Genomic DNA, 22,606 nt, shown 5'->3' on the forward strand with positions numbered 1-22,606 from the left:
ATCACCACCACCACCACCAAAAAAAGAAGAGAAAAAAAAGTAAAGAAAATAATAAGGGAAAAACCCAAGACACACTTCCTAGGGGAAAAAAACCAGCATGTAATTTCTGTCCTTGACGGAATGTATTAAATAAGCAAATACCCCCAACAAGCAAAACAAGTACTACAATGTAAAAATATTAAAAAAAAGAAAACCCTCTCACATGCATAAATGAAAGATTGCACACAAAGAACTCACATCTTTTCAAGCTTCAATAGTAAATATTCTGCTACTACGTATTAAATACTGCATGCTTTGCCCAAGCTAAGATGAAACCACATCATGAATCAATAAGCATTAATTCTTGAAAGATTTCTTTCTGTCCTTCTGAACTTGTTACATGTATATTTGGCCTCTTGAAGTTGTCTCATAGCTCATGTGTACTCTAGTCTTCTTCTTTAGTTTTTGTTTTCTGTATAAGTTTTTTTTTTAGATAAGTTTAGATTTATTTTTTTAGATAAGTTTAGTTGCTATGTTTTAAAATCACTAATCCGGGGCGCCTGGGTGGCTCAGTCAGTTAAGCGTGTGACTTCACCTCAGGTCATGATCTCAGTTTGTGGATTCGAGTCCCCGGTCAGGCTCTGTGTTGACAGCTCAGAGCCTAGAGCCTGCTTTGGATTCTGTCTCCCTCTCTCTCTCTCCCTCATTCGCGTGTGCTCTCTCTCTCTCTCAAAAATAAATAAATAGATAGGTATTAAAAGTTTTTTTTTAAATAAATTCACTAGGGGTGCCTGGGTGGCTCAGTCCGTTGAGCCTCTGACTTCGGCTCAGGTCAGATCTCATGTTCATGGGTTCGAGCCCTGCAGCAGGCTCTGTGCTGACAGCTAGCTCAGAGCCTGGAGCCTGCTTCCGGTTCTGTGTCTCCTTCTCTCTCTGCCCCTCCCCCTCTCATGCTCTGTCTCTCTCTGTATCAAAAATAAATAAAATATTAAAAATAAATAAATAAATTTACTAATCCTTTCTTCTGCAAAGTTTTACTATGTCATTAATCTCATTTGGGTTTGGGGTTTTTTTTAGTTTGTAAATTGTTTTCATCTCTAAAAGTTGTGAGTCTCTCTGTCTTCTATGTCTCAGTATCTAACATATACCATCTTTCCTCGAGATTTCTGAACATATGAAGACTGTTAAAATAGCTGCTTGAATGACATCTGCTAACTCTAATCTGTGTTCAGTTCTTCTTTGTGTGCCTGGGAATTTTTCATTGAATGCCAGGTGCTATGAATTCTGTCTTGTTGGATGCTGGGTATTTTTATATTTCTGTAAATATTCTTGAGCTTTGTTCTAAGATGTAGTTAAGTTACTTGAAAACAGTTTGACCCTTTTAAATCTTGCTTTTGAGATTTGTTACATAGAACCAGAGCAGCATTTATTCTAGAACTAATTAATCCCTGTTTCTTAAAATAAGACAGTTCTGAAAACTTTAATGCACCATGAATTATGAAGTTTCCGGACTGGCTAGTGAGAATAGGCACGGTTCTTGGACCTGTGAGACCATGTCCTTCCGTCGGTTATTTCCCTGGCTTCAGGCAATTTTCTCACACACATGCACTAATTAACACTCTCCTGAATATTGGATTGGGACCCTCTGCAATCTCAGCAGTTCTCTTTCTGTGCAGCTGGTTTCTCGCGGGTGCCTTTTGCCTACGGACTCTTCTTCTCGGACCCTGCACTGTCTCCTGAACTCTGCTTGTTGAATTCCATTGGGTTTTCCCTCACCACGTGACAGCCTGCCAACTCTCTCCAGACAGTGACCTCTGACAGCGTCGGGGCTCACCTTGTTTGTTTTCCATCGCTCAGGGATCGCTGTCGATGAGTGCTGTGTTACCAGTAACTGAAACCATTGTATGCTTTGTCTGGTTTTTAAAATTGTTTCAGATGGTAGGTAAATCCAGTTCGCGTCACTATTGAGTTCATTATTAATTTTGATTAATAAATTCTATCCAAGATTGTGTAAACTTAAACCCCACCAACACTGTGTCAAAGTGCTCATTGATTTGGACCATTGGTAGCATGAGATTATTCTTTTTTGTTTGTCTTTGTTAAATATGCCCAAAAAAAACCCCCCACAAAAAACAGCATCTCTATGGTAGAAATTTTCCTGTTTTTTGAAATCAAGACTAATAGTTGGTCATTTAATCAGTTACAGAGAAAAAAATTTTAATTATACGCAATACCACACACAGAGTTTGTCCTAATCTTTCATAAATTATGCCCATTATATGTATTATCTGCAATTTTTAGTTTCTTTAAAGTGAAATGAGAACTTCATGGCACTAATTCATCTGAGTTTACCTCCTTCTGAATTTTTATGTTTCCCCTTTTACATTAATTTTGTTCACAAATAATTACAGAGCTTTTTAAAGCTGTTTTCCTTTAGTCTTTCCAAAGCAGCCAGGTTAGTTTTCAGAGAGAACTCTTTTCACCCTTACATTTCATTCATTTCCAGAGCAGGTAAATAAATTATGTGATTACGTTACAAGCACAATAGGCCTAACTACATTGGGAAACCCATAAGTTATTCTTGGTAAATGTATAACTCAATAGGAGAAATAGGAGCGCAAAGCCCAACAGAGTAACCTCTCAGCTTTGATAATTCTCAGGGAATCAGTAGGTTTTCCAGAGGAAAGCAAGAATGTAGCTAATCCTACAGATGAGTTAAGTAGAGTCAGGCTAAAAGAGTTCTATGGACTGTGTTCTTCAAAGATTTGTATCTTCTTAATGCTTTGTAGGAATTCTTTTATCTATTATGTGTAATATTATATGTAATCCAGTGTTGACGCATCTTACAATGTCTTTCATCATGCAGGATTTAAAAAGTCTTCTGAAGTCCAGTTTATCAGTATTTCTATTCATGGCATCTGCATTTTAGGTACTACTTTAAAACCTATCCCCACATCTAGATTATTTCTCATTTTGAAAGCTACACAATTATTGAGTAGTTCTCACTGCCCTTGGCCTGTATGTTTGCTCCATGGGAAGAATAAGTAAGGATTTTAAAAAATAATATGTTTAACTAGTAATGAACCTTCTTAATACATATAGGTGAAGAGAATTGGGCTAAAAATTAATCCTTTCTATGACTAACTCAGATAAATATTTAAATCATTTTTATTACCGATTTTAAAAAGCTGGACATTATTAAGCATGCTTTCATTTTCTAATATGGAGTTACTTGAACTTTTCTTTTGTTTCTCAAATTGGGCTAGATTTCTACTATGTCTTAAGTTACTCATTTGATTATAGATATCATTTTGCTTACATATGTGATTAAAGCTGTGCTTGCATTCTTGGCTATTATTCTAAAACTAGGACAAACACTGGTTTTGAGAAAAGTGAAACATGAAAGTCACTGAAACCTAAAAATATATATGCGTGGTTGAGAAATTTAAGTATTCTATTATAACCCAAGAACATTAACAAAATCCTGCTAATATTAAGCATATGCTATAGTGTTTGATTTTATGTATAAAAGACATTACAGGCTCAGTCACTGGAGCATGTGACTCGTGATCTTGAGTTTGTACTTTGAGTCTCATGTTGGGTATAGAAATTATTTAAAAATAAAATCTTAGGGAGGGTGAGGAAAGGGGAAAATGGGTGGTGGGCATTGAGGAGGCCACTCGTTGGGATGAGCACTGGATGTTGTATGTAACTAATGAATCCTGGGAATCTACCCCCCAAACCAAGAGCATACTGTATATTCTGTATGTTAGCCAACTTGACAATAAATCATATTAAAATAAATAAAATATAATCTTTAAAAAAAGACAATTACAATTTGAATATAAAGATCCGAATCCTAAATCATAAACTTTTAAAGCCAGTGGCAACTTTTTAATCTTTATTTTATTTGAGTAGGACTCAGTCCATTTATCTTACTTGATCCCTCTCCTTTTTGAACCTGTCTTCTCTGGGCCCAGAGTCCCCTAGTTCTTTTTCCATTTCTCTGGCTCCTTCAGCTTTCTTCTGTGAAAAATTTATCTTCAGCTGTCCCTTAAATGTTTATGTTCCTGAGATGTCTTCCTGGGACTTTCCTTACTTGACACCATCTCCTGACCTGCCTTATCCACTCCTGTGACTTCCATTCCTGTATGATTTAGATGCTCACGACTTACTGCATCTCCAGCCCCTGTCTCTCCCTTGGGCTCTAAACCACATGCCCATCTCTTTCCTGGACATCCCACTGAATTCAATATCAGCATTTCAAAAACGAGCACATTATCTCCTTTTGCTTTTCGTCTCTACTAGCCAACCCTCCTTTTAAACTTGTTCTTCCTTCTGGGTTGGAAGGCAGGACCCTTGGTGGTTTGAGCATTAACACTCAGAAGTGACTCAGGGAAGGGTGAATCCCAGCACCGTAATTACCTCAGTGACCTTGGGCAAGATATTTAACCCCTCTGAGCCTTGGCATTCCTACCTATAAAGTGGAAATAATAATCCTACTAGAAAGAGTTGTGAGAACACATTCAGATATTGGTACAATGCCTGCCCCCAAATGATGAATCAGAGCATATTTTTTCCTGTGGGAGTGGTAATTCCTGCCAGGTGGTATGGCACAAAAACTTGAACCAAGACTTTGAACTTTGTTTTATTCGTACCTCTCAACATTACTCATATTCATGCAGTCTTCAAGATTTTTTAGTTCTGCTACTATTGTGTCTTGAATCTACCCACTTCTTTCCCTCCCTACTCAGCACCACTATGCCAATCCCTATCATCCTGATTTCTGTTAATTCAGCCACTTCCTGGTTAATTTCCCTTCTTCCACTTTTAACCACTACTGCTAAAGTTGCCTTTCAGCCCCCACTTGCCTTTAGGGAGGAGGGATAAATCCCTAATTTAATCTATAAGACCCTTCTAAAACTAACCTTATTTCCATTCCTGCTTCAGATCTCATCACCAGAGTTTTGTCTGCCATAACTATCTTGCAGAATCTTATAAAACTCATACAATTCATTACTCAAATTTTGAGAAGTTAAGAAACAAAAAAACCATACCCCGAATTCCCAGTTTGTTACCATTTTGGTTTTGTTCTCTGACTTTTTAAATGTATGTATATATACGTAGCTATAATCAAATTGAATACGTAGCTTTGTTTGCAGGGATTTGTTTTTTGCTGATATTAAAAGCATGTACAAATGTATGCTTATTGCTTAATGTCCGGTCCCACCCCGGCCCGCGGGGCAGTAAATCAGTCCGTTCCTGAGGGAGGGAGAGAGAGTAGGGCAGGAAGGGGCGCACAGAGAGTGAGGCAAGACAGCGATTTCTGATCAAGCCCTATTTATTAAGAAAAAATCCACACTTATATAGGGTTTGGGGCAGGAAACTGACCCAGGTTGGTTGCCAGGTAACAGAGTCAAATGATTATTAGAAAAAGGGGAAACCGAAACTGAAACTCCAAACACAGCATCAAAAGGAGAGCCCAGATTTGACACTGCATAAGTCCCAATGCGGTTGATCTTTTGTTCAATTTGGCTTCTCCCGTCTGGCCTCGTCTGGCCGTCTCCAATGCCTGGATCAGGAAATGCGTTCTCCTGGCCTCTAGATGTTAATCTTATTTTTCTGGCCGGACCCCATAGAGAGTGACATATCCTTGCCTGAGGCGGCCGAACTCGGCAGCTCCCTACAGCTTAAAAAACACAAAATAACAAGATGCTTTCATAACTTATACCCCATCATTTCTTCCAAACTCCCTAAATTCATTTCCTTCTTTATGTCTGTGTTTGAGTTGAAATACATAGATATTTTATACATTTTTTCCAGTAACACTGTAACAAGCATTTTCTCATAAAATTAGCAATATTTTGCATGCCTTATATTAGTGGTGTCACATTAATGGTAGTGCAGTAGCTACCATGTGCTGAGTGAGTACTATGGACCTAGCATGCAGATTGTTAATCTTAGATTAATCTCCATTTGACTAGTAAGGGAACTGTAATGACCAAAATAAAATATCTGTCAGTTCTAACATGACTTTGCCCCTCCCATGGAAACCTCAGTCTGTGTGGATTATGACAATCATTAACTAGTCTTCCCCAATTGTGCAACATTTATGGCTTCACATTTTTCCCTATTATAAATGCTATAGTCACAGGGTGGCTCAGTTGGTTAAGCATCCAACTCTTGATTTTGCCTCACATCTTGATCTCACAGTTCATGGGTTCGAGCCTCACGCCAGGGTCCATACTCAGCACAGAGCCTGCCTGGGATTCTCTCTCTTCCTCTCTCTCTCTGCCCCTCCCCCCATTTGTGCATGTGTGCGCGCGCGCTCGCGCTCTCTCTCAAAAATAAATAAACTTTATTAGAAAATACTGTATTTACAATTACGTATGTGTGCATTTCAAATTATTTCCTACTGAAGGTTATTAGAAGAGAATATTTTTAAAGATTTTGACACTTACTGCCAATTGCATTCCTGAAAGGTTATACCAATTTACAGGGAGTGATTAATTCTAATGGGAAGGAAAAGAGAGAAGGGGAGTGACATTTCACAGAGGAGGTGACATTTGAGCCAGCTCATGAAGGTGAGGAGGGCTTTGCCAGAAGTGAGGCAGAGTGGTCAGAGCATTCCCGACAGGACAGGAAGCGAGAGCAAAGACACCAGGGCATAAGGAAGCCCTTGCCGCCAAAGGAGTCGGTCTGTTCCCGCCGCTTATTTGCCACCAGAAATCCTCATCATTATTTTATAGTTGGCAGGAAGAAGAATCAGAATAGAGCCCTTCCATATGTTTAGAAGCCATCTCAAATGAAAGGTTTTTTGAAGTTCTGAGACATTCATGTTAAGCTGTTCTTTCCTTTTCCCAAAGGGAGAACAAATCCCCTGAGGATTCAGCATAACTGGGATATATATGCCACCTCTCTGGTCTGTCCGCTTCCCTGAATTTACAGGGGCGAGGACAATACATTTGACATTGGTTCTATGGTGTATAGGATCCAGGGCGCCTGGGTGGCTCAGTTGGTTAAGCATCCAACTTCGGCTCAGGTCATGATCTCACAGTTTGTGGGTTTGAGCCCGCATCGGGCTCTGTGCTGACGGTTAGCTCAGAGCCAAGAGCTTGCTTCGGATTCTCCCTCTCTCTTTGACCCTGTCCTGCTCGTGCTCTCTCTCTTTCTCTCTCTCAAAAATAAACATTAAAAGTAAAAATAATGTGTATAGGGTCCATCACCAACCTTCCTTCTAGTTCTGTGCAATGAGGAAAATGTCATCAACTTCTTGCATTTGATAATTGATTTTGTATCAGTCTGCTTGATAAGATGGATAAAAGTAACCAAAGTCTATTTTTAAATTTGGGAGAGGTGCCAGACACTAGGGCGTCAGATTCTACAGTAACTAGAGCTGTAGCAGATTTCAGCATTTATCTGAGCATGGTGTGTCTGCAATGCCTTCTTTCTGGGCTGGAGCAAGTGCTGAAAGCCCAAGGGTTAAAGGTGAACAGGGTCAGCGAAGCCGCTGTCCAAGCCCCCTGAGTCTGCTTCTCCATGCTGCTTCTCGCGAATTCTGTCATCACATCAGGAAATGCAATATGACTAGTAAGCCACTTCCCATCATATTTTGAAGAAGGTTACTTATAAATTATAAATTAAGTAATAAAATATTTCTGAAGCTCACAAGTACCGTCAGGACAAACAGGATTTTCTCCTCGCATCTGATGTTTATACTGCTACTATGAAGATTTAGTAGAGCTGGCATTTATGAAGTTTATGGAGTGTAAGTTTAACCAACTTAAAACCTAACAGTGTAATAGGAATTGATGGAATTGGAAAATGTGAATTACAGGCTATTTTAAAATAAATTGTGCCTTCCTGCTCTTAAGGAAGTGTAATAAAGGGAATAGATGAAGTGATCAAGTAGATGGTCTATGGAGCAAAATTACTTGATAGCTAACAAAATTTATCATTAGCATTTTTGTGCAAATATATTAGAATGACTATAGACATCGCCCAATGAAATTGCTGTGACCAGTTTACCAATTGTGTCCGGCAAATGTCTCCTCTGAGGTGAGCTGATAAGTGGAAGTATTGTTCCTCATTTTACTGGTGAAGCCTTAAAGAGACCAGAAGAGTACTTCTCTCTTAAGGTTCTTAACAAGCTATTAATTAAATAACAGGGATGAAACTCTTAACACTATGCCAACACCTTTTTTTTATTTTTATTTTTTTGGTTTATTTATTTTTGAGACAGAGACAGAGCACATGTGGGGGAGGGGCAGAGAGAGAGGGAGACACAGAATCTGAAACAGACCCCAGGTTCTGAGCTGCCAGCACAGAACCTGATGCAGGGCTCAAACCCACGGACCGTGAGATCATGACCTGAGACGAAGTTGGACACTTAGCCAACTGAGCCACCCAGGCATCCCAATGCCAATACCTTTTAATGGTAGAATGGGTGGAAGGGTCATTATCTGTGTTTTATTATTATTATTATTATGGTTATTGTTTTTGAATTTTGATTTTTATTCTTGCCTTGCTAGTCTTCTCCCCAGTGCTAACAAAGGAAGATGTAAGATTGGAAGATTATATCTTAAATACCATTTACCTGTAAGAGGGAAGCTGAAATTCGATGACACATAGGAAATAGGAAAAGGTGTTACAGGCACCAGAGCATGAGCTGTTAGCAGTGAGGGTGTCATTCGTAAGTGATGAACTTCATCCGAAAGGGAAGCTCCTGTCCATTCACAACAACAATTCTTTCCTAAAAATTTCTGCAGTACGATGGTGAGAATGACTGAGATCTTTACCAAAAGTACTTAGTGATTTAACATTTCTGCATCAGATGCCAATGGAAGCCCATGAGAAGGAGAGCCCTCAGTCTGCAACTTAACATTTTGCTTTAGCAACGCCGTGTGCGTCCACCTCTTGGCTTCTTTAGGTGATATTGCAGCCTAAAATACACAGTCACGTTGCTCAGATTGCCATGATTTGACCTCTTATTGAACAGCCGTACATCTCAGAATCTAAACCATCTATTTTTATTCTCTTCCTAGTGCTGGCCCTTTCAGTAAGAGACAGCATGCCTTTGTTTGTATATTTGGATAGGAGAAATATTTTTTTAAAGCATATCAAAGAGTGTAAAGCTATGTTATTTACCTAAATTAAGATGCTTGCACAATTTTTCTATGAAGCTTTTTAAATACCCTAAGCCATCGATCATAAAAATAGCTGGCATTCAGGATGCTTTTGCATTGCTACTACTGTTGCCATGGTAAATGAATCTTTATTTCTACCATTAATGAAAGTGAGATCTGTTATTTATATTGACTGTAAAGTTCTGTCCTGGGGTGGGGGGAAATACTCATATAGTATTCTGTTCTTCCATGAAATTACTCCTCTCATTCCAGCTCTGTTCACTTCCTTATGCCCAAGGCTTTTATAGCTTAACCCTTTCCGTCCACTTAGCTGTCGCTTCCCCTCCTTCTATCACTTGATTTTCCCCTTCAGTTTTCTCCTAGGTTTAAGTCTTCTCAACTTTGTTGTTAGCTCCTTCAAGAGAGGCACTGCCTTAGGGCAGGTGGATGTCATGTGCCGTGAGCCTCAGGTTGGGTCCCAGTTACTGTCTGAAGGCAGCTCTTCTCGACATTAGTGGGCTTCATCTGTTCATTCGGATCACAACGCGTGGCTTTAGTGCCTCATCAGAATAAATGTCTGAAATACACATCTGCTTCTTCCCCAGGTTCATCAGCTTCGTGGCATCCCCAAGCTTCTGCAGCTCCTAAAAGTTCAGAATGAAGATGTGCAGCGAGCCGTGTGTGGGGCCCTGCGAAACTTGGTATTTGAAGACAATGACAACAAGTTAGAGGTCGCCGAACTCAACGGCGTACCGCGGCTGCTCCAGGTGCTGAAGCAAACCAGAGACTTGGAGACTAAGAAGCAAATAACAGGTAGTACTCACAGGATACTGAAGGATGTAGAACAACAGACCCCAGCTGGATACGTTATGTCATCTGTTTTTCTTAGGCTTCCTGGAGCCAATGCCTGGTGGGAAAGGTGGCTTTCAAGGGACATGGTTACCCTCTGAGTTAAACCCCAGATTCAAGTCAAGTTATAATTTTCTTTTCTGAAAGGGAAATTATTTTGAGGCTTTTGCTCAATATTTCAAATTAAAAATTTTGACTACGTGTTTTTACAACTTTACAGGACTCACTGCATGGAATTTCTGCATCAGTTTACCAACAGCCAACTTTGTGGTTTGAGAATGTGTAAGGTTTCAGTATTGCCTCAGGTGCGCAAGGCATTCATTCTGAAGAGACTCAGTAAGAACCACACCCAGTTATTTGTGTTATTTAGTCAATAATTCACTCACTAGATTTATACAAAGAAAGTGAATCAGGGAATCAAATAGTGCCCTCCTGTAGAGGACTAATTTAATCAAAATAGTCAAAATACACGAAATGTTGTTTCCCAATACTTACATCACCTGGACCCCCAAAATACCAACTCCCTAGCCCACCCATCCCTGCACCCTAAACAAAGAAAAAAAGACGAGAGTGGCTTGATGCGCTTTTCTAGTTCTCTATTTCATATTTCAAAATCTTGATTAGAAAAAAATCTCTTCTTTCTGCCCCATAGATTAGAAGAATGAAATAATATGATAGAATTAAAGCAAGAATTTTAGTAATCCTTGAAATGCAGAGAAGAGAGACCTAGTTTTATTTAAATGAATGGGGCATACGGTAGAGGAGAAAATGGTGCAGCGACGGTCAAGCGTAGCCTCCGCTCCGTCACCCTCAGCTCTCTGCTGATGCTCCCTGCACCTTCCAGAGTCCCAGAGCATCACTGAGTGCGACTGTCCGTGGTATTGCCTTTGGGGAAACCTTAATTAAGTACCGTCAGGGGCCCAGGTGGTAAAAATACATTTTTAATTTAACTATTGCAAAAATGGTTTGAGGTATTTCTAGGTTTTATTAGGTGATTAGATCTCAATTTTATAGAAGAGAAAAGTAAGGCCCAAACCCTTTTTAATATATCATATAAAAGTATCTTTAAATGATAATGCTTGACAGTGTTATTTATTTTAGAAGGAGGTATTCCATACATTTTGTTTTAAATTGAATATAATCTGTACTCTACAGAATATACAACAGTTTATTTTACAACAGGCTTTTTTCCCTGTAAAAATGTTGTCATTCTATCTTCTCTGCCCATTTATATCTTAGTCACATTTTTTCTTTCTTGATATATTTTAATTTTATAAGACTCTATGAAGGTTGTACTATGCTGTCTTTCTGCCAGTACGCTTCCATGTTGCATGAGAAATTTCCTTCCATATCTATGACTTCTATTAAAACACCTGTAGAATTAAGAGTGAGCCCCCTCATTCATTCACTCAGCCAGCATTTACAGGGCTGCCTGCACGAACCCGGCCGTGAGAATTAGTCTAGAAAGATTGTAGACGTTCTTTCCTTTCTACTAAAACATGAAAAATTACGTGAATGGTTGGCACTTAAAAAGAAGACCAAACCTCCCATTTGGAACCTAACATTTCCTTCATTAAACTGTAGTAATGACAACCACGAGAGTGAATCAAATAGATAGTCTGTTTTACAGTCAAAAAATAGTTCACGAAGGAGATGTGTTTCATTGTACACTTTAAAAGGATAGAATACACTTTGGACTGGTGTTTTGAAGGAGAATGAAAATTATTCCCAGCAAAGTAAACATCATTAGCAGAGCAAAGAAGCAAAAAGAAGCTGCTGATTGTTTTTAGAGGGAGTTGGATAATAAAGTATTGAGGGTAAGGCATAGTGTATCTAGAGAGCTTGGGCGGATGTGTGGGTGTGTGTTGAGGAAGTAATCCATTGAACTACACTTCCTCTTCCTTTGTAGGCAATAGGAAACTATGGTCAGAGAACATTCTGTGGTATTAATGGCATAGAAACCATTCAGTTATCTTTAGATAATCAACAGAGCTGAACAATGGCGGTTTATTTATTGTGTGATTCTGAGGACATCTAGTATAAGCCAAGCATCTCTTCCAGAGGGTGCTCATTACATGCTAATTGAATTGAGTTGGTTCTTGAATGTTTGATACAATCCTTCTAAATAACTTCTTTTAGCTCTGTTAATAGATCAGCTAAGTAAGTGCTTTCTGGGCCTCAGAAATAAATTGATGACCAATGTAGACATGTTTATAACTTTGCTTAGAAACACAAAAGAAAGTAGTCATATATATGAATCTTTTCTTGTCTACTTCGTGGATATCTTTTTATTGAGCCCCTTTTTTGTGCTAGTAACTAAGTTAGGACTTTCCATTTTTCTTCTTTGCCCCTCCTGACATCTCCATAAGGCATTACGGATAATTTACATATGATCAGCGTGACTCAGCAGGGGGTTAGTGGATTGCCCAATATTATAAAGCTAACAGAAACAAAGCCCAGATTTCAACCCAACTTTATCTGGGTGTTTTGCTGTATGAAAGTGGCTCTCACCTACTGCTTTTGAGGCAGAGAGTAACTTATTTTTACACTTCTTTGGGAAAAGGCTTGTCTTCAAGAATCTCTATCAGAGAGCTCTCCTTCACTCCTCTTTGACCCTTCCTCTCTCTCCACTTGCTGCTGACTTGGTTAAGTCCTCTTCACCTCTCTGGTCTACTATTGCAGTAGCCTCTTACCTGCCCTCTGATTCAGTTTTGCACATTCCCAGTCTTTCCACCACTCTGCTCCTAGTGATTTCTTGCTAACATGAAAATATGGACCCATTGTGCTACCCATTTCCTAGAAGATACAGTCTATACTGTGTAGTATGCCACACAAAGGTTTTATGATCTGAGCCTGGTGGCCACGGTCAGCAACATCTCTCATACCCTTCCAGCCCAGGTTCTGAAATCCTGAAGGATTTATTGGTCTGCCCTGTGTCTCTTTTCTATCTTGATATCTTTGTCTCTGTGGTCGTCTTGGGCCAGAATCCTTAATCACCTGGTGAACCCTTCTCACCCTTCAATAGCTGTCTTCTCCTCAAGGATGTTCAGATGCCATCCTTCCATACTTCACTCCCAGTCTCCTCCCAACCCCCCAGTGGGGTTTTGAAACAAGGGTCGTCTCTTAACTACTTTTGCATTCTTTAATATTAGGATGCCACTTTTTTCATCCCTGTGTGTTTAATGCAAAATTTGTCACTCCTCCAAGTTTCTCAACATCTGCGGCTGATTGAATATAAAAAGAGGCTTATGACCTGGGAATATCTCGATCAAGATAAATAAGAGGATCAGGTTTGTTTTCAGATAAGACCTTGATTTTTCTGGCCAAAATATTAAAAAAAATTTAACCATCCGATTTCTATGTATGCATAAAAGAGGCATCAGTGCTTTGTTCTTTGGTAGAGAACATCAACTCACTGACCTTTCTGGCATTTTCAGTACCAGCCTAGCTCTTCCCTTTTCAGATGAAAAGACTTCAGGATCAAAGACATTCCTTCTATGATATTCTTCCCCCTCCCTTACCAAGTGAGCCTGGTAGTGTGCTTTAATTGAAATGAGAACAGTACATCCTGGTCTCAGAGGCTCATCTCCAAGGTCATTGAGTAATGAGCACTTTCAGGAGTGAGGAGGACTCTTTCTTAGAGAGAATAAAACAGGAGATTCTTGTGCCTCTTTGCATGTTGCATAAGGAAGAGTCAGGATGATTGGCAATGAAATTTGTAAAGAAAAAAAAAACATTTTGACCTCTGCATATCTTATTGAAATATTTCATTGGCTTGCTATATGTTTATAAAGTAGCAAAAACATTTTACTATAAGACATTCATTGTGTACCTTTTAAAAATAATTGTCTATTATTTTATTCTGCATTTGTAATGTGCAACAGGTTCTCTTCAGTTTGTAGATAACTTGAACCAAATGGCCTTTGCAATAGTGTGATGTTTCAGGGAAGGTTTACAAAACTTAGTGAAAGGAATATATCCATGCAAGGGAAACTATTAAAAAAAAATCCCTCCTGCTTTGTGATCACTTTGAAAAACAAGATTAAAACACACCAGTTCTCCTTTTCCTCCTCCAGCTCCTCTTCTTCTGTACTGATTATAGGGATTCATTTAATCATGACACATGCAATTTTTGCTACCTCAGTGTCATACAGAGTTTGTTAAAATAACTCTATTTCTATTTCTAGAAGGCAATATTAATAAAACTTGGATTTTAATGTCTTATAAGATCCCTCTACTAATGTTAGCTGTTTTGTGCAAAAATCACAGTTGGCAATAAATTTCTGGAGAATGCAGTTATTCTTATCTCTTTTATAATTGATAATTATTCAAAGTATATCCCTTACCAGAATCCATTTCTTTCTTTTTGGCTCGAATGAGAGCTTTGGGGATAGAAAATTACAGGCTTATCACTTGCAACAAAGAACTTTAATAATAGAAATTTAGGCACTATGAATAAATTGACTAAAAGTTAAAGGTGAGACCAGTGAAAACCTAAACCCTAATGTTATATCAGGACATCTAGAATCTAGTCATTGAGAGAAACATCTATTAAGGGTCATTTAGTCCATTCATTTCCCAATGCCAGAAAGGGGAATTTTTTTTTTTTTAAGTTATCTCTGTGCTTCATGTGGAGCTCGAACTCAGGACCTGAGATCAGGAATTGCATGCTCCACCTAAGGGGCCAGCCAAAATCATTTTTAAAATACAAATTTTAAAATACAAATATTGGGGACACTTGGGTGGCTCAGGTCTTGATCTCACAGTTCATGAGTTCAATCCCCGCATTGGGCTCTGTGCTGACAGCTCAGAGCCTGCTGCCTGCTTCAGATTCTGTGTCTCCCTCTCTCTCTGTTCTTCCCCCACTTGCACTCTGTCTTGCTGTCTCTCTCTCAAAAATAAATAAAGAATAAAAATAAATTTTAAATACAAATTCCTAAAAATCATTTCGAGATTCTGGCTAGTAAATTTGGAATGTGGCCTAAGAATATGTCATTCTGATACGCCACTAGGCTCATTTGGAAATTGCTAGTCTAGTCTGACACTCAAGCTTTGGGATAAAGTCCCTTGTGAATGTTTTGATACAGGAGGAGCTCATTTTCATCAGCCTCGGCGTTAGAGCTGGATCTTACAGCAGATCTCTCTGTTTTCTTCAAAGCTCTCTTAGGAGTTTATATTTTCAGTGAGTCAGAATCTCCTTCCCTAGAATTTCCTCTCATTAGTTCCGGTTTTGCCCTCATACAGACACAAAAAAATGATACCTAGCTGTTAAATTTACATTTGTTTAGTTACTAGAGAAAATGTATTCCTGTGTGTATTAGATTCTAGTATTTTTTAGCTTGGGTTAATTTTTCTACTAGCAATTGAATTTTTGATGACTTATAAGAACTCTCTATATTAAGGATATTAACGCTTTGTCTCATATTGTCATCTGTATTTTCCCAATTTGTAATCGGTCATTTATTGATGTTGTATGTACATGTTGGGGGAATGTATGACTGTTTAATCCTGAATCCTAAGTGAGCACTTAAGTTCCTTCCTAGCTTAGTATCATGCAGAATTCGGCAGGCATGACATTTCTATATGATACCCTACGTTAAGAATTTAAAAATTATACTAAAACTCCCAAACCAGATACTTTTATAGAAATAATACTGGGTGCCAAGTTATAAAAGGAGTTGACTGTTAGAGGAAAATTCCATTCCCTTTGTTCAGATTAATCCTCTTCTGGTTTTTATTGTAAGGTATACTTTGCCTTTGAGTGCCCTGTGTGGTCCTTTTTAAAAAGAGGAAATGGCATCATGCTTCACATTTTTAAGCCTCTGGCAGCCAGGGACTATTAATTTGTTTGCTTTTTTAAAACAGGAAGCTTTTTTTTTTCCTTTTCAACTTTCTTTAGTAGCTTAGAAACCACAGCTCCACCTCAGACCTGCCTCTAAATTGTTCTCAACCACCCTTGGAATTTTGTTCTGTCATTCCCCCATGCGGAGCCCCTCAAGATGAAGTGGGAGGAAGGAAGGCATTGTGTTGCAAAATCTGTGGCTGAGGGACGCTGCTACGGTCCTGCCTAACCCCCAGTGCTAGTTTGATCAGGAAAAGACCTCCTCCCGAGCCAGGGTGCAGCCCTCAGAAAACACCGGACCCAGGGTCACCCCATCTGATGGGAGTTCCGTGTAGGCTGCAGTGAAAATTTGGTTTCAGAAATTGTTGTTTCAGAAATTACTTACAAGTAAAACTGATTAAGGCCAAAAGGGTGCATTTGGCCCAGAGTGTTCTAAATGGTGGACCAAATAGAACTATGGTTGAATAATTATCAACCTTTAGCTACACAGACAATTATTTCAGTCATTAAATCAGGGGAGATGGTATCACCACATAATTCAGCCAAAAGAACAAAAGGCACCATTCCTTTTCTCACAAGGTAGACTGTCCTGTATACCTATGCTTTCTCTCTCTTTTATGGAGACAAAACAGTACATTTTAAAAGGAGGAATTACTGACTAGGCGATGGAGGAGTGAATAGGGAAGAAAATGAAAATCCCATCTCTTTCTACCCCTTCTGTTTTCCTTCCTGAATGCTAGGGAGTTAGAGTCTTTGCTGAGGTATGGAAGGAGGCAACACCAACCTAGTGGGAGTCACTGGAACAGCAAGAGCAAGCTGTGTCCTTCCACTGAATCAGAAGTATTTGAACTCCAAACTTATAAGAAAAACCGATCCTCAGTGTATGGCTACTTTGTATTCTTTCTGAGTACTGAGCTTTGGGCTCTGTCTTCCAAACGCCCTGGAAAGTACAGTATCCTATTATCTTAATTTCTTTCTGAGTTTGCTTATACGGTCTTTCTTTTTAATGGTGGATGGATTGGGGGAGAGGTTTCAAGAGGAAAGAGAAAGTTAAGTAAATGTGGTATCAGCCTTAAACCAATGTTTAAGCCATACATGTTGGCAGATCAAAAATACTCTTGTATTTCCTTCACTACCAAACGATAAGAAATACATGAGGTAGCCAGTGTAAATTCCAGGAGGACATAAAGTCTATCATTGGGTAGTATTTAATAAATATTCATTGGTGATGTTGATCAGCCTATTGGTGATAGGCATGGGTATAGGCAAAGGCTTTCCATAAGCCATCCTTGCTGTTACTGGGAGGCAAATATCAGGAGGGAGATATTCTCTCCATGCATCAACTGAAGAAAAAATATGACTCTTTAAAAACATGGAAGTTTTGAAGCGCCTGGGTGGCTCAGTCAGTTAAGCTTCCAACTCTTGATTTCAGCTCAGGTTATGATCTCATGGTTTGTGAGTTGGAGCCTGCATCAGGCTCTGTGCTGACACATGGAGCCTGCTTGGGATTCTCTCTCTCCCAGCCTCTACCCTGCTCATGAACCCCATTCTCTCTCTCTCTCTCTCTCTCTCTCTCTCTCTCTCTCTCTCTCTCTCTCTTTCTCTCTCTCTCACACTCACTCACTCACCTACTCACTCAATAAACATTAAAAACATTGAAATCTTGGGGGCACCTGCGTTGCTCAGTCAGTTAAGCATCTGACTTTGGCTCAGGTCATGAACTCGCAGTTTGTGAGTTCAGGTCTCATGTCAGACTCTGCACTGCAGCTCAGAGCCTTAAGCCCATTTCAGATTCTATGTCTCCCTCTCTCTCTCCCCCTTCCCTGCTCATGCTCTGTCTCTCTCTCCTGCAAAAATAAATAAACATTAAAAAAAAACAAAACATTGAAGTCTTGGGATACCTGGCTGGCTTAGTCAGTAGAGTATGCAATTCGTGATCTCCAAGTTGTGAATTTCAAGCCCCACATAGGTTGTAGGGATTACTTATTTAAAAAAAATATTTTTTTTAAATAAATAAGAATAAAAACATTGAAGTCTGTATTGCAATAGAATCATTTCAGGCCTTCATGTTGGTGAGACCAGAATTTACGTGTGTGAGGTCAGCTTAATGGTAGGATCATTAAAAGAAACGGCAATAAATGTTTAAGGATTTCTAGCTTTCATTCACATTCCTGATTAATTTAAACCTGCGCAATTTTATATTCGATTGGGAAAGGGACTGTCTCCCTCACCACCCCCCCCTCCTTTTTTTTTTTTTTTTCCAAATAAGTGGCCATAGCCCTAGGGATGCTGACCGTAACTCCTCTTTTCAGCAGTCATTTGATCCGTCCGTGTTTGATAGTACTCTTTGCTTTTCTAGGTTTGCTGTGGAATTTGTCATCTAATGACAAACTCAAGAATCTCATGATAACAGAAGCCTTACTTATCCTGACTGAGAATATCATCATCCCCTTCTCGGGCTGGCCAGAAGGAGATTACCCCAAAGCAAATGGTTTGCTCGATTTTGATATATTTTACAACGTCACAGGATGCTTAAGGTAATGCTATTCTACAGATCTTTTCTCTGTGTACTTTACATACTGCATTTAGGTTTTCTAAAACTCTACCCCATTATGTGGAGGTGCTATAAGAATTATAAAGATCGCTCTAAATACAAGAAGCACAATGTAGAGACCATGAGAAAGGCAAAGAACAAAATGTTGTTTCCAGGCATGTTTGATTCCAGAAATTACCTATATTAGTTCACAAGAGAGAGGATGTCAGTTTCAGTAAAACAGAGATCTAACCTGAACACCCAGATGTCCATGCAGACTGGCCTTCCTTATCTCCCAGGGCTTAAGGGAGGCTCTGCACTATTTTTTAATTCACAAAAATCTAATTTAATGATGCAGTTAAAAAAATAATTGTAAACCTAGTGCTTTTTAAAAAAATTTTATATATCTTATTGAAGTATAATTGATTACATTGTATTTGTTTCAGATGTACAGCATAATGATTAGGTATTTGTATATACTGCAGATGATCACCAGAACAGGTTGTAATGTTCATCACCATACGTAGTCACAGAATTCTTTTTCCTTGTGATGAGAACTTTTACGATTTTTTTCTCTTAGCAACTTTCAAATATGTAGTATCGTGTTATTAACTATAGTTGCCATGCTGTACGTTACATGCCCAGGACTGACTGACTTATTTGTTTACTTTGTTGTTTATGATATATGAAAATTTATTTCCATTATGGTTTTCCTTGGAATTATTTATTTTATAACTGAAAGTTTGTAACTTTTCCACCTACACTCATTTTGCCCACCCCTCTGCCTCTGACAACCTCACCAATCTGTACTCTCTATCTATCAGCTTGCTTGTTTTGTTTTAAAAGTAATCTCTACACCCAACGTGGGTCTTAAACTCAGAACCCCAAGATCAAGAATCCCATCCATGTTCTACCGACTGATCCAGCCAGGAGTCCCTATGAGCTTCGTTTTTGTTCTTGTTTTGTTTCTTTTAGATTCCATTTATAAATAAGATCATACAGTATTTGTCTTTCTCTATCTGACTTACTTCACTGTGCGTAAGGCTCTCACAGTCCATCCATGATGTTGCCAAGGGCAGTATTTCATTCTTTATTGTTAATAATGTTCCATATATATATATATATATATACACACCAGATTTTCTTTATCCATTCATTTGTCAGTAGACACTTAGATTGTTTCCATTTCTTGACTATTATGAATAATGCTTCAGTGAACATGGGGGTGCATATAACTTTTCAAGTTAGTGTTTTCACTTTCTTTGGATAAATACCCGGAAGTGAAATTGCTAGACCATATGGTAGTTCTGTGTTTTAATTTTTTGAGGAATCTCCACAATGTTTTCCATATTGGTGTTGCCAACTTACATTCCCACCAGCATTGCATAAGGTTTGCCTCTTCTCCGTATCCTCACCAACACTTGTTTTTTCTTGTCTTTTTGATGATAGCCATTCTAACAGGTGTGAGGTGATATGTCATATTGATTTGTATTTCTTTGGTGATTAGTAATGAGCATTTTTTCATATGCCTATTAGCCATCTCTTGATCTTTGACAAAATGTCTATTCAGATCTTCTGCCCATCTAAAAAAAAATTCTTAAACATTTATTTATTTTTTGAGAGACAGAGCACAAGTGGGAGAGGGGAAGAGAGAGAGGGAGACACAGAATCCAAAGTAGGCTCCAGGCTCTGAGCTGTTAGCACAGAGCCCAATCCAGGGCTCGAACCCACAAGCTATTAAGATCATGATCAGAGCCGAAGTCGGATGCTTAACCAACATAGCCACCCAAGTGCCCCCTTTTTCATTTTTTAATTTTTTAAACTGCCCATTGTTTAATCAGATTGTTTTTACTATTGAGTAGTTTAAGTTCTTTAAAAAAATTTTTTTTATGTTTTTAATTTATTTTTGAGAGACAGAGACAGACAGTGTGAGCAGGGGAGGGTCAGAGAGAGAGGGAGACACAGAATCTGAAGCAGGCTCCAGGCTCTGAGCTAGCTGTCAGCACAGAGCCCGACACGGGGCTCGAACCCATGAACTGTGAGATCATGACCTGAGTCAAAGCTGGATGCTTAACCAACTGAGCCAACCAGGTGCCCCTGTTTAAGTTCTTTATATATTTGGATATCAACCCCTTATCAAGTATATGATTTGCAGATATTTTCTCCCCATTCCATAGGTTGCCTTTTATTTTGTTGATAGTTTTCTTTGCTGTGCAGAAGCTTTTTGGTTTGCTATCATGCCACTTTCTTTTTGCTTTTGTTACCTTTTTTTTGGTGTCAAATCCAAAAATTAATTGTCAGGACTGATGATAAGGAGCTTACTACCCATGTTTTTTGGTTTTATGATTTTATGGATTCAGGCCTTCAAACCATTTTGAGTTAATTTTTTGTGTATGGTGTGAGATAGTAGTCCAACTTCATTCTTTTGCATGTGGCTATCTAATACCATTTATTGAAAAGAGTTTCCTCTTTCTCCTTTCACCACTTTCCTCAAGTATTCTTGACTTCTTTGTTGCAAATTAATTGCCTGTGTTTGCTCAAAGTTATTTCTGGGCTCTTTATTCTATTCCAGTGACTTATGTACCTATTTTTATGCCAGCACCATATGCTATTTTGATTAGTATAGCTTTGTAACATAGTTTGAAATCAGGGAGTGTGATGCCTCCAGCTTTGCTTTTCTTTCTCAAGATTTCTTTGGCTATTTGGGATCTTATGTGATTCCATACAAATTGTAGAATTGTTTATTCTATTTCTGTGAAAAATGCCATTGAAAATTTGCTAGGAATTGCATTGAATATGTAGATTGCCTTGGGTAGAATGGACATTTTAACAGTATTCTTCCAATTCATGAGTATGGTATATCTTTTCCTTTATTTGTGTCTTCAGGTTGTTTTTATCAACGTCCTATTATTGTTAGTATACAGGTCTTTTACCTACTTGGTCAAATTTATTCCTAGGTGTTTTGAAGTAGCTACAAGGCAACAAATCCTAAGGGGACAGAATATTTTACCATAAGAACAGGGACAAAAGAAGTTAGTTTGAGCAATATTTCTAAATTGTGGGATGAAAAACCACTTGAATTGGTTTCTCCTTTGGGCTGTCAGTTGCTAGCCAAATCAGGAGGAAATAGAAACACATGCAAGGAAAGAAAAATGCTAGTTTTAACTTCTCTAAAATCGTGCATCTCAAGCTTTCTTATATTTGAAAATAATCATTGTGCTTTACGTGCAAGGATTAAAAGAGATCAGATAGAAGATGTAAGCAAAATTAGGCAGCCCAGGAGAGGTTAGGACATATTCTGCCTTTTGTTCTTTTCTCTAGTTACAGTTCATTTTTGACGGAATCTAGGTGGTAACAGAGAATTTATGATGGTAAAATGTTTATCTTCATAGTTAATCACACAGTAAAGCATATCAAATACCAATTTTGTGTAAAGCATTATGTTAGCTGCTGAGAATTTTACAAACATGAATAAGAAGATCCTTAGGGAACTTGCAGCCCAGCAGGGGACGCAGAGGAGGAAGAGCACTAGAACCCAGCTGCAGGGAGGTAGGTTAGAGCAGTGGCCCTGGAGTGTTAGAATCTGCATCACCTGGTCCCACCCAGGCCTTCTAAATGAGAAAGTCTCAGGGTGGGGCCCGGAGATCTAGTTCTGACAGGCCCTCCAGGTGATTCTGGTGCCGCGGTGTCAGAAGTACTAGCGGAGTGCCGCAGGCAAGCAGAACAAAGGACGATTCACGCCAGCAGACTGGGCTCTGAAAGCCACTTGGCTAGGAGTGCCAAGTGAGCTAGGCCTGGGTGGATTACTTCAATAGTCAGAAATTCTCCAAGGACTAAGGACTAAATTCTTGAACAGCAGAAGAGGGGCCTACTGATCTGTCTGAATCCGTCTTCTGTACAGTTCACGAGAACTGCTTTTTTATTGCACTTCTGATCTAATAATACATTTTGTTCTATTTAAAAACGTTTTGGGGAACACCTGGGTGGCTCAGTCGGTTAAGCATCCAAATCTTGATTTTAGCTCTTGATTCATGAGCTCACAGTGTGCCAGATCGAGCCCCACATTGGGCTCTGCACTGATGGTGGAGCCTGCATGGGATTCATTCTCTCTCTCTCTTTCTGTCTCTCTCTCTCTCTCAAAATAAAAAATAAACCCTTAAAAATTAAGAACATTTTGCATCAATGTCTCTGTAGCTCCCCTTGCCTGGCTGTGTACATCAGAGTTCTTACAGTGCAGATGTATCAGGACCTTTTCAACTCAAGATGACATATACTCAC

At 38.9% G+C, this 22,606-nt stretch overlaps 1 protein-coding gene across 4 annotated transcripts in view; it reads left to right on the forward strand.

The window, feature by feature from the left end:
• PKP2 (plakophilin 2) overlaps window positions 1-22,606 on the forward strand; it is a 109,060-nt gene that overhangs the window by 51,771 nt on the left and 34,683 nt on the right. For all 4 annotated transcript variants that reach the window (XM_029955103.1, XM_029955105.1, XM_029955104.1 and 1 more), the window contains exons 5-6: window positions 9,710-9,917; window positions 18,155-18,332. In XM_029955103.1, coding sequence (XP_029810963.1) covers window positions 9,710-9,917; window positions 18,155-18,332 — 386 coding nt within the window. The remainder of the gene's footprint in view (window positions 1-9,709; window positions 9,918-18,154; window positions 18,333-22,606) is intronic.

This window comes from Suricata suricatta, chromosome 10 (assembly GCF_006229205.1).
Source record: "Suricata suricatta isolate VVHF042 chromosome 10, meerkat_22Aug2017_6uvM2_HiC, whole genome shotgun sequence".
In the NCBI taxonomy this organism is placed as follows: Eukaryota; Metazoa; Chordata; class Mammalia; order Carnivora; family Herpestidae; genus Suricata; species Suricata suricatta.